The sequence below is a fragment of the Tamandua tetradactyla genome, chromosome 3 (assembly GCF_023851605.1).
Source record: "Tamandua tetradactyla isolate mTamTet1 chromosome 3, mTamTet1.pri, whole genome shotgun sequence".
NCBI classification, from domain to species: Eukaryota; Metazoa; Chordata; class Mammalia; order Pilosa; family Myrmecophagidae; genus Tamandua; species Tamandua tetradactyla.
Genome location: NC_135329.1, coordinates 55,174,411 through 55,190,173, shown reverse-complemented (window position 1 = coordinate 55,190,173; position 15,763 = coordinate 55,174,411). Strand labels below are relative to the sequence as shown.

At 37.5% G+C, this 15,763-nt stretch overlaps 1 protein-coding gene across 2 annotated transcripts in view; it reads right to left on the bottom strand.

Moving 5' to 3' along the window:
- Positions 1-15,763, bottom strand: part of ASAP2 (ArfGAP with SH3 domain, ankyrin repeat and PH domain 2) — a 240,691-nt gene that overhangs the window by 70,944 nt on the left and 153,984 nt on the right. For both annotated transcript variants that reach the window (XM_077153135.1, XM_077153136.1), the window contains exons 10-11: positions 12,175-12,278; positions 11,993-12,062 (exon numbers count right to left, since the gene is read on the bottom strand). In XM_077153135.1, the coding sequence (XP_077009250.1) occupies positions 11,993-12,062; positions 12,175-12,278 (174 nt within the window). The remainder of the gene's footprint in view (positions 1-11,992; positions 12,063-12,174; positions 12,279-15,763) is intronic.

The following is a 15,763-nucleotide window of genomic DNA, read 5'->3' as shown; positions in this document are numbered from 1 at the left end:
ATACCTGATCTCTTTTTCAATTTCTTTAACAGTTATTGAATGTAGCAGTGCTGACTTTCACAGATGCATGACTTCTACTCTGAGACTTAGGTGTCACAAGGTACCTAAAGTTCCAGAGAAATACCAGGTTATACATACATAGCACAGACTCTCAATATCTAGAAATAACAATTACAGCTCCAGAATAAATGTTACCATTATAACAGATTATAATCTAGGTCCCAACTTCTTATAAGTATTTTCTAAATGTGACCATATAATATTTATTCTTCTGGTCTGGCTTATTTTGCATCATGTATCGGCCTACAGCTTCATTTACAATGTTACATGCCTCACGACTTTGTTTCTTTCTGTAGTAGCACAATATTCGATCATAGGTATACACCACAGGTTGCTATTCTACTTCTCATATATCCTTCAGTCACCTCTATTCATTGAGCATCATCGTACAATGTCCAAAATCAACAGTCCATGTCTGCATTATCCTCACTTAGTGGTATGATAATCAACATGCTCAATTTTAGACAATCCTTAGTTCTCCCAAGAGAATAACTGATACACCAAAGAGAATCCATTCCGCCCCTTAACTCTTGCATCCTGCCCCCCCCCCCCACCCTAGTAATTTACCCCCAGTACTGATGTGGTACTGCTGCTGTCTTCCTGTTACACAAAGCCCATTGCATGCAATAGCAGCTTTCCCCCATACCCCGATATTAAGAACTCTTTGAAGTAGTTCATGCAGAAACTTATATTTATATTTGCATTGCTAAGTGGAGGGATACATGGCTGTATACAATCCCTTCTAATCATGTTCACGTCCAATATGGCAATATTACTTATAGACTCACTAATGAACTGCATTCACTTCTATCCATTCCCTTACATTTAAGTTCAACCTCATCAGCTAACTGTTCACCTATCTCTAGCTTCCATGTATTTCTAGGTCCTCTATATATAAGCCTGAGTTTATATTTACCAAGGTCATAGAGGTGAAATCATGCAGTATCTATCCTTTTGATTCTGGCTTATCAAAGAGAGCTTTTTTTTTCCAATTGTGAAATTAATTTATTTTGTATTATCAAACTGAAACAGCATATACATGAACATTCTTAACATACAAGAATTCCATGTATGGTGTACAATCAATGGCTCACAATATCACCACATGGTAGTATATTCATTACCATGATCATTTTTTAGAACATTTTCATCACTCTAGAAAAAGAAACAAAAAGAAAAAACTTACACGTACCATACCCCTTACCCCTCCCTCTCATTGACCACTAGTATTTCCATCTACTCAATAGGTTTTAACCTTTGTTCCCCTATTTTTTTTCTATACCCCTTACCACTCCCTTTCATTGTTCACTAGTACTTCAATCTACTCAATTTATTTTAACATTTGTTCCTCCAATTATTATTTATTTAATCCATATCTTTTACTCATCTGTCAATATAATAGATAAAAGGAGCATCAGATACAAGGTTTTCACAATCACACAGTCACAAGGTGAAAGCTATGTCACTATACATTCATATTCAAGAACCATGGCTACTGGAAAACAGCTTGTTCTAGTCTGCTAGCCGCCGGAATGCAATATATCAGAAACGGAATTGGTTTTAAAAGGGGGAATTTAATGAGTTGCTAGTTTACAGTTCTATGGCCGAGAAAATGTCCCAATTAAAACAAGTCTATAGAAATGTCCAATCTAAGGCATCCATCCAGGGAAAGATACCTTGGTTCAAGAAGGCCGATGATATTCAGGGTTTCTCTCTCAAGTGAAAAGGCACATGGTGAACACAGTCAGGGCTTCTCTCTCAGCTGGAAGTGCACATGGCGAGCACAGCATCATCTGCTAGTTTTCTCTCCTGGCTTCCTGCTTCATGAAGCATCCCGGGAGGCATGCTTCTTCATCTCCAAAGGTCACTGGCTCGTGGCCTCTGCTTTTCGTGACTGTCGTTCTTCTCTGCTCTCTCTGAATCTCTTTCTCCAAAATGTTTCCTCTTTTATAGGACTCCAGTAAACCAATCAAGACCACCCAAGTGGGTGGAGACATGCTGACCTAATCCTGTTTAACAACCATTCTTGACTAAATCACATCATCCAGGGAGATGATCCAATCAGTTTCAAACATACAGTATTGAACAGGGATTATTCTACTTTTATGAAATGGGATTTTGATTAAAGCATGGCTTTTCTACGGGGCATACATCCTTTCAAACCAGTACGCAGCTCTACAGTTTCAGGCACTTACATCTAGTCTCTCTAATACACCTTAAACTAAAAGGGGGATATCTATAAAATGCATAAGAATAACCTCCAGGATAACCTCTCGACTCTGTTTGATATTTCTCAGCCACTTACACTTTATTCTGTCTCATTTCTCTCTCCCCCCTTTCTGTCAAGAAGATTTTCTCAATCTACTGATGCTGAGTTCCAGTTCATTCTAGGATTTCTGTCCCATATTGCTAGGGAAGTTTACACCACTAGGAGCCATGTCCCAAGTAGAGAGGAGAGGGCGGTGAGTTTGCTTGCCGTGTTGGCTGAGAGAGAGGCCACGTCTGAGCAACAAATAAGTTCTCTGGGGGTGACTCTTAGGCCTAATTTTAAGTAGGTTTAGTCTATCCTTTGCAGGGATAAGTTTCATATGAACAAACCCAGGCTTAGCCTATTGCCTTGTTTGCCCCCACTGCTTGTGAGAATATCAGGAATACTCCAAATGGGGAAGTTGAGTTTTCTCCCTTTCTTGCCAATCCCACAAGGGGACTGTGCAAATACTTTTTAATTCATTGTTCAAATCACTCTGGGATTTATCGGGGCATCACGCTGGACAAACCTACAAAGTCTTATGCCCTATTCAAAGTTCCATGTACATATAGTGTTCAATTAAACTGTCCATATAAGTTATGTTAGGAAATGCATTAGTCAAAATATAAATTTTGTACCAAATACAAAATTTCCTTTAGTCTCACACAAGCTGAAGTTTTAAAATATGAATTACCATCTATTTTCAACACCCTGCAATATACTGACATTCCTTTATTCTTCCTCATGCAAAAACATTTTTTAATTTGTACACTTAGTCACTATCATTGTACACTCTAGACATTCCTTGATTATACCATATCAGTCTTTGTCATCTATCTTTCCTTCTGGTTTCATTTGTGCCTCTGCCCTCCTCCCTCTATCATTCTCACATTCAGCGTCATTCAGTGTACTAACATTATTGTGCTACAGCTAGGTAGTACTGGGTTATCCATTTCTGAATTTTTACAATCAATTGTCTCACAATTGTATCCCTTCAGCTCCAGTTACCCAAAATCTACCCTATTTATATCTCTTCATGGCCTCTATCCTTAAGTGAAATTCTTCAAGTTCATTCATTAATGTTAATTCATATTCAAAGATGGCTTTTGAAAGCAGATTTCCCCTAGGAAGGCACAACAGAACCACATTTCAGCACATCCTTGAAACATGGCTCCACAGAAGGGCAACTGCCCCTCCCTGCACAGAGCATGCTTGGTGGCCCAGACAAACCCAACTGGACTCAAGGATGGGTTGCTTAGCTTTGCGGTCTGTGCAGTGGCTTCCCTAAGATCAAAACGTTTTTCAGCTGGAGCTCCAAGTTCCTGGTTCCCAAGATGACACAGACTGTTTGCAAGATGACCTGGGCACCCAGCTCCAGTTCTGGTGAACTTGAAAGTATTTTGCTGAGTATAAACAGTGACTTCCAGGAAAATGAATAGACCCATATTTTTGGCATCTAAAAAGTCATTTAAGACTTTGTATATTATACGTGATTCCTAATGGATGGAGGTGGCTGAAGGATATATTCACTGAGAAGTAGAAGGGTGAACTGTGGTGTATACATATGATGGAACATTGTGGGGCTACAGAAAGGAACATCGTGAGGCATGCAAAGAGGGAAAGAACCTTGGGGGTGTTATATGGTACAAAATAAGCCAGAAACAAAAAAACAACTATTTTATGGTCTCTTTGAGAAAAATAGCTATAAGAAAACTGGGGCCTAGATTGTAAGCTCTTATAGCAATCAAATTTAGTCCGGGGCTATAAACTTTATTTCTAGATTTTGAGAGGCTGTGCTAGATATATATAACCTGGTACATTTCTCTGGGACTCTGGGAACCTGTATGACACTTAAGATTCAAAGTAGGAGTTCTGCAGCTCTGAAAGTCAAAACCCGTACATACAACTTGTAAAAGAAATGGAAGAAGAGATCAGGTTTCAATTAGAGATAAGAACAAAGCTGATCTTATCAGAACTAAGGTAAGAACACAGGGCTAAGGAGCATACTGTCTTGCATTTTAGAACTCTACTTACTGTATGAGACCAAAGGAAGAAAGTAGTATTTTGTCCAAAACCTCAATTTTCTGTAGCACATAATCTAACAACCTGTCTGGATAGCTCATTTAAAAACCCAACAACATGGAGCCTAAAATGGGAATGAGGGTTTGTAATTCTATATAGCTTAAGGTAATACTCAGATACATTCCAGAGTATGTTGGGCAGATAATTTAAAAAGTATTGGCAAAGTCCCTTGATGGATGGGAGAAAAATATGGAACTATTAAGCTTTACCACCTAGGAAACCTCTGATACTGTCTCAAACATTAGGGACTCCCAAATCAATAGGCCACGCCCTTGATCTTGAGGCTTGCTCTTGTGAAGCTTATTTATGTAGTGGAGAAGCTAAGCCTACCTATAGTTATGCCTAAGGGTTACTTCCAGGGGACATCTTTTGTTGCTCAGATGTGGCCTTTCTCTCCCTAAGCCCAACTCTAAGCAAAATCATTACCCTCTGCCCTACATGGGACATGACATCCAGAGATGAAAGTCCCCCTGGCAGTGTGAGATATGACTCCCAGGGACGAGCCTGGCCCTGGCACCATCGGACTGCAATATCTTCCTGACCAAAAGTGGGAAAAGAAATGTAACAAAATAAGGTACCAGTGGCTTAGAGAGTTCAAATAGAGTCGAGAGACTACTCTGTAGGCTACTCTTAATAAGCTTCAGCTAGATATTACTATTTATTATAGTTTGCCAAACCCCAACCAAAACCATTCCTGTTAACCCTGAAGAACACCTAGGGCTCTATCTGCAATTCTACAAAGGTTCCGTGTACTATGATCACTTTCCAGAAACCTACAACCTCCAGATGGGTTCTTAGGCCTGGTGAGTCCTGAGACCCAGACTGGCCAGACTCTCCAGAACATCAATTAGTTCCATCCCTCTATCCCACATTATCAACACCCTTTTCCAACATTAAAAAATCTGAGAGGTTAAAAGAGGAAGAGGAGTTATTACAGAAATGATAGAATTTAACAAATGAGTATGACTAATCATTATATTGATATATCTTTTATTCTCCAGTGTCTTGGGGGAGCTAGCAGGAAAAACCTAAAACCGTACAACTGTAATACCAAACTCTGAAATCTGTTCTATAAGTACTTGTTACAATGTACTTTGAAATCTATTGCTTTTTTGTATATATGTTTCACAATAAAAAATGTTTAAACAAATGTCATTTAAGTTTCAACCAAACTTACCTCCTTTACATATCTACCCTCTCCCCACCAGACACACACTGATTATGAGGGATCACAACACATTTTTGTCAGAGATGTCTCAAAAACTGGCCATTTTAGTTACAGTCTCAAAAAATATTGTTTAGTCCATAAAAGCAAATTCAGAGGGTGTAGTATTAGGTTCAGGTGTCAATTTGGCCAGGTTAAGGTGCCCAGTTGTTCTGTTGCTGTGAGCTGAAATCATGAGCTTGGGGATTCATCTGTGGCCTGGTTACTCTGCTGTCTGCTAAGGGGAATGCCTTCCACAATGAGTGAAGTTTAATTTGATTACTTGGAAACTTAAAAGGAGAGTCAGAAGAGAGAGATGGGGCAAGCATAACCCAATACAACTCAGCTTAGATCTCAGAGCCTACAAAGACCCAGATGTTTAATGATGCAGAAAGGAATTGCCCCAGGGAAAGCCATTTGAACCCAGAAACCAGGAGGGAAGGTACACAGTAATGTCTACTGGCCTTCCCATGTGACTGAACAAGCTAGAGGAATGCCAGCTGCCTTTCCTCCAAAGGACTATAAATTTGTAACTAAATAAATCCGCTCTATACAAGCTAATACATCTCTGATGTATTGCATTCTGGCTGCAGAGGATAAGAAGATAATTTAAGAAAAGAAATTCTGACAGCAAAATGGCTTTCAGAAATCTTGGAAAAAATCTCCAAATATGAATGGGCTTATCTTATTCACCTACCAAGCTGCTAAGAGCAAGATCAAATAAGAAAACAACTTTCAATTATTCTTGCTCACCATTTCCCTTGGCCACCAGCAGCTTTAAGATACCATAAAAACCAATGCAAGATGTTAATAATAGGGTGATAAATGGGAATCCTGTTAATTATGCATAACTGTTGTATAAACCCACGCCTTCTCTAATCAAAAATAGTAGTAAGAGAGGTGGTATATGGGAACTGTATTTTCAGCATAATTTTTCCATAAACATACAACTTCTCTAATAAATAAAATTTATATTAAAAGATAAAAAAAAAAATAAGGGTGCACAGGTAGTTCAATGGTTAGAATGCCTGCCTTCCATGTGGGAGACCCAGACCACGTACTTCCCCCACCCCACCCCCAAAAATAAAAACCTGTTTGGGATTAATCCAGGTATAAACACACATGCACAGACATCTAGGCAGATCTTGGAGACCCTCATGTATGGAAGACTCAGCAGATTTTCTCCATTAACCCTCAATGGGGAGGAGGTAGGGAATAAAGAATTAACTCCTTTAATTTTCCTAATTATCCTGTGAGGTAGAAACTACTCCAACTTTATAAATAAAGAAACTGGTCTAGGTAGACTAAATAATTTTATGAATGTAATACAGCTTGGGGGCAGTGAAGCTAGGATTTGAACAAGGCGCAAGGACTGAGGACTTCACCACAAAAAGTAGAGTAACTTTGATTTAAATATCTTTTAGTACAGCAAAGAACCACAATTTGAACCACCAACCTTTCTGCTTCCCCTTCCCCAATCTATATTCTTTTTAGCTCTAGTACGGCGAAAGTTCATTCACTACTGAGACAACCACCACCAAAGCATTTTTTTTTTTACTTCAGCAAATGAATACCTAAATGTAGAAAAAATATTCAATGTGTTTATTTGAATTAGGAACAATTATAAAGGTATAATTGTGACTTTATAAAATTACAACCATAAGAACTGGTCCACAAACATATAAGTTGAAAATCTTGAGCAACATCAGCTATTCTGAAGTTTACATTAATAATTGTTTGCTATTTCTCTATTCATATTAAGGATTTGTTGACAGCAAACTTTTAAGAAAAACTCATAGGAGAAAAACAGTATTTTTTTGGAGAAGTTCTAGGTTCACAGAAAAAACATGCAAGAGGAGAAAATTTTTAAACAGAGAAAATTCTACTTATAAATTCCCTCCTTATTACAATTTGGAAAAAATGGTACCATTAAATTCATTTGTCATTAAATATAATTGTCCCTAATTCACTAGATATTAGTGTTCCTCAAGAAGCTAATAAGAAAAGCCCTTAGATTAGCAAAAAGCTTGGGAAAGAATGGAAGAAAAGATACACAGACTGTGTGTTTGCCACGAGGCATAAATTATTGGAGGTTCTCCCATTTTAATCTTTCCATTCCATTTCTTACAATTTGTCAGGTCTTTAAAAGAAAGCTTGTTTTCTTCCTTCCATGTGACTGAAACTGTATGTTTATTTGTTTTTTTAACTTTTAGATTGTGGAAGAATCAGTAACATTTCTTCCATCTTAACACTGTCTCAAGCCTTTGGTGATGTGGTAATGCCAGGAATTTGGCAAAAAGCTTAGTTAATTAGGATTATTTTGTCCCAAGGATTACTTTCTCCCAGTGCCAGAAAACAAAATTAGCTTTCGCTAATAGGGAATACCAACTTAGGCTTTTAGTAAATTAGCCCCCAAATGTTATCATTATCCCTCTGCTGGAGGGAGCAATACAACAATTTCATTTTTCAAAGGCAGCCAGCTTCCTGGGAAGGTTTTTCCTAACAGCGCAAATATACCCAGTGACTCCTTTTCTTAAAGACCTGGTTCTCAGCTGCATGCCAGATACAGAACTTAGATCCCCATTTATTCACTTGCACCTGTAAAAAAATTGCTCTTTTTTTTTTTTCCTGATGGCAAACTAAAATACTCAGAAGATGCTAGATAAACAGGTAATCTACACAAGGAGCCAGAGCAAAGCAAAGCCCCCACAAACAGGGAGGAAGGGAGAAAGAAAAAGCATCTCTCAATTCTCTTTCTTGGCATAGGTTAATTGACATCACTACATGTGAGCATCCCGCAGATGCAGTAAAAAGCAAGGGCGTGCAGGTTTCTGACCTCCAGAGTACACAGAACAACAAGCAGGGAAAGGAGAGAAAGAAGGGTTCAGCAGTTGAGAAGAGAGTTGTTGAACTAACCTACTCAATCTCCTGGCAAAGCAGGGGCATGGGAAACGAAGCCCACCTGCCACCCCTCCTGGCTGGAGCAGACAGACAAGGCCTGCTTCCAATGGCTTCGAGATTTCCTAAAGAGGACTTCTCCTCTAAACGCAAAGCACTCATTAAATATGCAAGTTGTGTGACAACCTGAGCTGTCAACATCCTACTGAAGCTAGTTATAATTGTACTATCTAAAAAAGCAAGTCACCATGTCTTTTCAGAGGAAATTCAAGTAATGGACGTAACTGAGAGTTTATGGTGTCAGCAAGAGAATACTAGATCTGTTATTTTTGTCATGGAGGGAGAAACAGTCATTAGCATAAACTGAGGCCCTGGGTCTAGAGGAGCACTTTAATGAAGCAAATCTACCAAATGACTGTAGAGCTGTAAAATAAGGATAAAAGAAATTTATCCTTATTTTATGACGTTATGGCATTGAAGCAGTAAACCTGAGTTAAAACAAATAACCTGAGGGGAAGACAATTTAAAAGCAAAGCAGAGAAGCACCAGTGTTTAGATTACAAAAGGAACCTGGCCATTATCCAATCTAACATTCTTAATTTTAAAGATGAGTAATGGCTAAATAAATTTGTTTTCCTTACAGTCCATAGAACTTATGCATCTATCTATATGGAAAGAACATTATATCAGGATCCAAACTGCATGGCTCTGGGAGTGAGCTGGTGATCATAAGGTTAGCCAAAGTTGATTTTTTTTTAAAGAAGCACTAATATCTCTTTACCTAGTCAGGAGACACATTAAGTCTCCTAAGAGATCCCCACAGACTATACTTGCTGTGTGCTAGTTTTACTTCCTCTCTCCCTTCCCATTAAAAGGAATAAGAGAAAATGGTGACCCTCTGCTCCAGTGGAACACAATCCATGCCACAGTGACACATTCTTCAATTAGATGCTTGCTCACAAGTATTGAGAAGACCTTCTCTTTAGGTTTCTGAAAAGTCCATCTAGGCTCCCCACCAGCTCTGTTTTTCATTGAGGAAGGAGTTATCCTCAGTATGAAGCTCAGAGTTATCTTTACTACCATCCACCCATATTACTGAGGGTGCTAACATGCATGCAGCACTAGGTCTCTGGTTTAGGGAATGGAAAGGCAAGTCATCAAGAACACTGATCAAAAACAGTGGGTTCTCTGCCTGATGTGCTCAAATAATTCCAGAAACACCGGATTTTCGAAGAATGAAAGGGTTTACTGCTAAGCATGAAGCAGGGGATCAGACGGTCTACATTCCCAAACTAAAGTGACTCTGATAGCTTTATAGTATCAAAAGATGGGCAGGAAAAAGTCTCCCTGGCGATGTGGGAGATGACTCACAAGGGTAAATTCAGACCTGGCACCGTGGGATCAACAACTACATTCTGATCAAAAGGTGGGAAAGAAGTATAACTAATAAAGTATCAGTGGTAGAGAGAGTTCAAATAGAGTTGAGAGGCTACTCTGGACGTTGCTCTTATACAAGCTTCAGGTAGACCTTGCTACCTACCTATCATAACCTGCCAACCCCCAACCAGGACCATTCCAGCCAATCCTAAAGAACACAGCGGGCAATCTATAAGATTCCACAAAAGTTCCATGCACTAGAGTAACTTTCCAGACATCTACAACCTCCAGATGGGTCCCTGGTCCAGATGAGTCCTGAAACCTAGCCCAGCCTCTCCAGAACATCAGATAGTTCCAACTCCCTACCCGGTGTTAGTGACAGTCCCTTCCAATATCAAAAACTTAGAATGGCCATAGCCCAAACACTCCTAAAGAGAGGGATGGAAAGATCAAAGGTGATGGTGGAGCTATACAGAGAAGATAGGATTTATAAATGAATATGAATGCTGAATCAGTAAATTGATATCTCTTTTAGTCTCCAAAGTCTTAGTGCACCTAGAAGTAAAAACCTAAAATTGTGGAATTGTAACCCTTGTCAAAGTCTGAAATATATGTTCTACAGCTAATTGTGGTGCTGTGCTTTGAAATTTATAGCTTTTTTGTACATATGTTATTTTTCATGGAAAAAAAAGAAGGAAAAAGTCAATTGTGATGACAAAAAAAATATTTATGCCTTCTAGCCTCCTATATTCTGGAGCAGCAAGAAGGGAAAACCTAGGATTATGGTATGGTAGCCCATGACAAACTCTGGAATCTGTCTTCTAACTACTTGTTGAAGAATGTGTTGAAAACTATTGCTTTATTTCTTTGCTTTGTATATATGTTATACTATACAATAAAAGAAGTTTAAAAAAAAAAGATGGGCAGGCTTTAGGATAACGAGCACAATGGCTCGAAATGACAAAGTTAGAGGCAAGCTAATTATTGAGCATATGCAGACTGATTACATGCTTGCTTTGTCCAGCAAGACAGTTCAGGTAATTGAGGAGTGTTAGTTCTGAGCTGAACTGACTCAAGTTTCTTCATTAATAAACATTAGGGGCTGTCTTTGTGATTTTACATCTTTACCATAAAAGATACATCTTTTTATAAAACGGGATAAGGGGGAATGATCAGGGTTTATATACTAGATAAAGGTTATATAGTTATAAAATCATTTTCAAGGCAGCTGGGTTACAGTTCAGTACTTTCAGGTATTTCCTTTTGGCTATTTTACAATACACAAGAAGGTAAGAAAAGTGTCAATAAAATGGTTTAGTAATCAAAATTATTTAATTCTTAACTCTTAGTTACATCATCAGTATTCTCATTCACACAACAGGAAGAACTCAGACTCTACATATTTTCAGAACTGTCTATCAGCCTACATGGTTTTCACCCAGTCTTGCCACACCAGGGGAGATGATAATATGCCAAAGTTCACTGTGCTATGAAGGGTTGTGTTTGTAACTGTGATTATAATTCCTAGTCTCTGAAAGTTAGATTAATAAATAATTCTATTCTGATTAAACTTTTCATAGGCTCAACACACCAAAGCCCAGGGCTAGAATTTGTGGGCTCTGTTTCCTTGCATGGTCTTGTGCAAATACGATAGTAGAAAAGGGATTCCCATCATGGCTGGGCACAGCATGTTTGATTTCTAAAGTAACATTACAGAAATCTGACCAGTTAAACTTTCTTTTCCTTAAAGGAAAAAGAGGTAACAGGGGAAAGCAGAAATCTTCCCAAGTGAGACATTAAATTTCCAAAGACAGAAATCTGTGTTTTGTGTGTCTGGAAGTCACAGGTTTCTGCATAAAGACAACCTGACTCATCAGTTAGTCAAGATGATTCTAGGTAGGGAAAGATAAGATGGGTTAAAAAAAAAGCAGAAACAGGGTACAGATACATCACACTGAAAAGGAACCCAAACAAGCTTTACTCAACAGAGAAATATTTTAAAATGCATACTTCATACTGTAAACATACACAAAACAACTTTTGTCTTCTCACATAGCTTCCCAACACACACACATACAAAACCTCAGGATAGCAGAGACCAGGAATTAAAAGAGGATACTTACAGTACCATGGGAAATAGTCAGAAAACCATTTTTAACTGAACATTTCCTTTTCTGCCACACTTTTCGAATTCTTATGGAGATAAATGGTAAAACAAAAACAAAAAAACACAAGAGTTTAGAAATTTTAAACAAGAGAGATAATGAACACAACATTCAAATTCTATTAACACCATCTAACATACCCATCGCTTTTCTTGTAGAGGTTGCCGTTCCGTTCCGTTCCGTGTTCTTTGTTCCCCTGAGGTTGATGTAAGCTATAGGCTGTACTCTGGCGAATTTGTGAATCCTATAAAATGGTCAAGAAGTTACTTTTAATCTTGTCCTGACCCCAATTCTTTAAAAAACAGTACACAAAGGAAACTTATGCCCTCAAGAAAAAAAAAATTAAGTAAAGAAATTTCTTCTCACCATACTAGAAAAGGGACATTATTGCATGAAGAGAAATAATGCAGCTGTGAACATTTCTGTGCACATTTTTGCATAAACTTATATTTTCATCTCTCTTGGGTATATACTACATGTGAAATTGTTGGGTTATGTGGGAGCCCTATGTCTGACCTTTTAAGGAACTGTCAGGCTGTTTTCCACCAACATTTTCATATTTTACATTCCCACTGGTAGTGTACGAGGGTCCAACATCTCTCCACATCCTCACCAACATTTGATACTGTCTGCCTTTTAATTTTAGTAATCCTAGAGCATATGAAGTAGTATTTCATTGTGGTTTTACATGAGCTTATGGCCATTTGAATATCTTCTTTGGAGAAATGTCTATTCATATTTTCTTTACCCATTTTTAATTGGGTTATCTTTCTATTGTTGAGTTCTAAGAGTTCTTTTTATATTCTATATAGATCTTTGTGAGATATATAATTTACAAATATTTTCTCCCACTCTGTGGGTCATCTTTTCACTTTCTTGATGGTGTCCTTCAAAACACAAACACTTTAAATTTTGATATAGTCCCATTAGTCTATTTTTCCTTTCGTCACCTGTACTTTTGGTAGTCATATCTAAGAAAGCATTACCTAATCAAAGATCATGAAGAGTTACTTCTATGATTTCCTTTAAGAGTTTTATAGTTATACAGCCTGCTACTAGCATAAGGACAGACATACAGACCAATGGAATAGAACTGAGAGTTCAGAAATCAACCCTTACATTAATAACCAAATGGTATTTCAAGGGAGCCAAGTCCACACAATGCGAGAAGAACCATCTCTTCAACAAATTGTGCTGGAAAAACTGGACCTCCACATGGACCCCTACCGGACATATGCAAAAGTCAACTGAAAATGGATTACAGACCTAAACATAAAAACTCCTAAAAGAAAATGTAGGGAAACATTTTAAGGACCTTGTGCTAGGCAATGGTTTCTGAGACTTTACAACCCAAAGTACAAGAAAGAGAAGATATAGTAGAAATAAGAAAATTTTGTGCACCAAAGGACTTTATCATGAAAGTAGAAAGAAAACCTAATCAACAGGAGAAAATATTTGGAAACCACATCTCTGATAAGAGTTTAATATTCAGAATATATAAAGAAATCCTACTACTCAGCAATAAAAAACAGAAACATGTTCTAAAAAGACTAGAATAGACATTTCTCTAAAGAACATATACACATGGCCAAAAACGTCCCCAATATCACTAGCTACTAAGGAAATGCAAATTTAAACCATGCTGAGATACCATTTCATACCCATGAGAATGGCCACTATTAAAAAAAAACAGAAAATTACAAGTGTTGGAGAGGATATGGAGAAACAGAACACTCATTCATTATTGGTGGAAATGTAAAATGGTGCAGCCACTGTGGAAGACAGTTTGGCAGTTCCTGTGAAAGCTAAGTGTAGAATTACCATATGACCAAGCAATCCTGCTACTCGTTATATAACCAGAACTGAAAACAGGGACTCTAACGAGATTTGCACATGAAGTTTAAGACAGGTATTAAATTGTGAATACAATTGCCAAAAAATGGAAGCAATTTAAGAGTCCATCAACTGATGAATGGACAGATAAAATGTGGTATATACATACAATGAAACAGTCAGTATTAAAAAAGAATGAAGTTCTAATACATGCAACAACATGGGTGAACCTTGAAGACATCATATTGAGTGAAATAAGCCAGACAGAAAAGGACAAATATTGTACTATTTCACTGAAATGAAATAATGAGAATAAGCAAGCTTAAAGAGTCAGAATCTAGAACACAGGTTACCAGAGGAAAGAGTGAGGGCAGGGAATGAGGAATTAATGCTTAAAGTATACAGAGTATCTATTGGATTGATCATAAAGTTTTGGTAAAAAACGCCTGTGATGGTAGCACAACATTGTGAATGTAATTAAACAGCACTGAATAATAAATGTATATGTGGTTAAAAGGGATATTTTAGGCTGTATATATATTACTAGAATAATTTTTTAAAGCGCTTTATAGTTTTAGCTCTTACATTTAAGTCTTTGACCTATTTTGAGTTAATTTTAGTATATGATGTGAGGTAAGGGTTCAGCTTCTTTCTTTTGCTCATAGCCATCCATCTGTCCTCACATCATCCCTTAAGAGACTATTCTTTCCCCATTGACAAATATGTTTTGGCATATTTGTTGAAAATCAACTGGCCATACATATAAGGGTTTATTTCTAGGCTATCAATTCTATTCCATTGATCTATATGTCTATCCTTATTGTCATGATTATTATAACCTTGTGGTAAGTTTTGGAATCAGGAAGTTTGAGTACATCAACTTTGCCCTACTTTTTAAAGAGTATTTTCACAGCTATTTTAGGTCTCTTGCATTCCTACACGAATTTTAGGATCAGCTTGTCAATTTCTACAAAAAGGCAGCAAGGATTGTTTTTTTTTTAAACATGGGCTGGCAATGAGAGTCAAACCCAGGTCTCCAGCATGGCAGGGAAGAATTCTGCCACTGAGCCGCCCCTGCACCACCCAGCAGCAACGATTTTGACATTAAATTGAATCTGAAGATCAATTTGGGGAGTATTGTCATTTTAACAATATTTACTCTTCCAATCCGTGAATGTGAGATGTCTAGCACTGATAAATTTGGCAATAGATATGGGACAAATACAAAGAAACAATTTCATCTGAGCAATTAACAACATACTTAGACACTCGATAGTTGAACTCACAACAGACCTTGAGTATACTGACTCAAAATGGGGGAAAAGGCCTCCTTCGTGTAGCACCCACAGCTCTGGACAACCAGGGCAAACAGCTCATTCATGGAATGAGGATGGTCCCTATTTCCAAATTTTCTCAAATGGAAGCATGTAGCACTAGAAATTTAGAGCAAAGTTTTAAACATTGCTGGGAATAAATGCAGTAGATGGGAAATGGAATAATACTGTTCACCTACATGAATCTCTGTGAATGACTAAAAATAAATCTGTCAAAAGCCTAACTTGCGGAACCAAGAAATAAGTTTATTGATTTGGAGAGGGAAAAAATCCTGCACAAAATAAGTGGTGAAATCATGTGACTACACTGCTAAAAATATCCATGCCAAGCATATTAATCAGAACTTTTTACAGGTCTTATGAACAACACAAAGGACATTTTTCTTTTCAACAGAATCTGACCCTATGCCAGGAATTAAGGAAGAAATTGCTTTTTTATTCTTTTGTTTGAACCTAGAATTTTCTAAAATGATAATAAAAAAAAGAAAGAAAGAAAGAAAATACAGGCAAATCCAAAGCCAAACTAACATGTAAAATTTAAAATATGTAAATAAGAGGAATA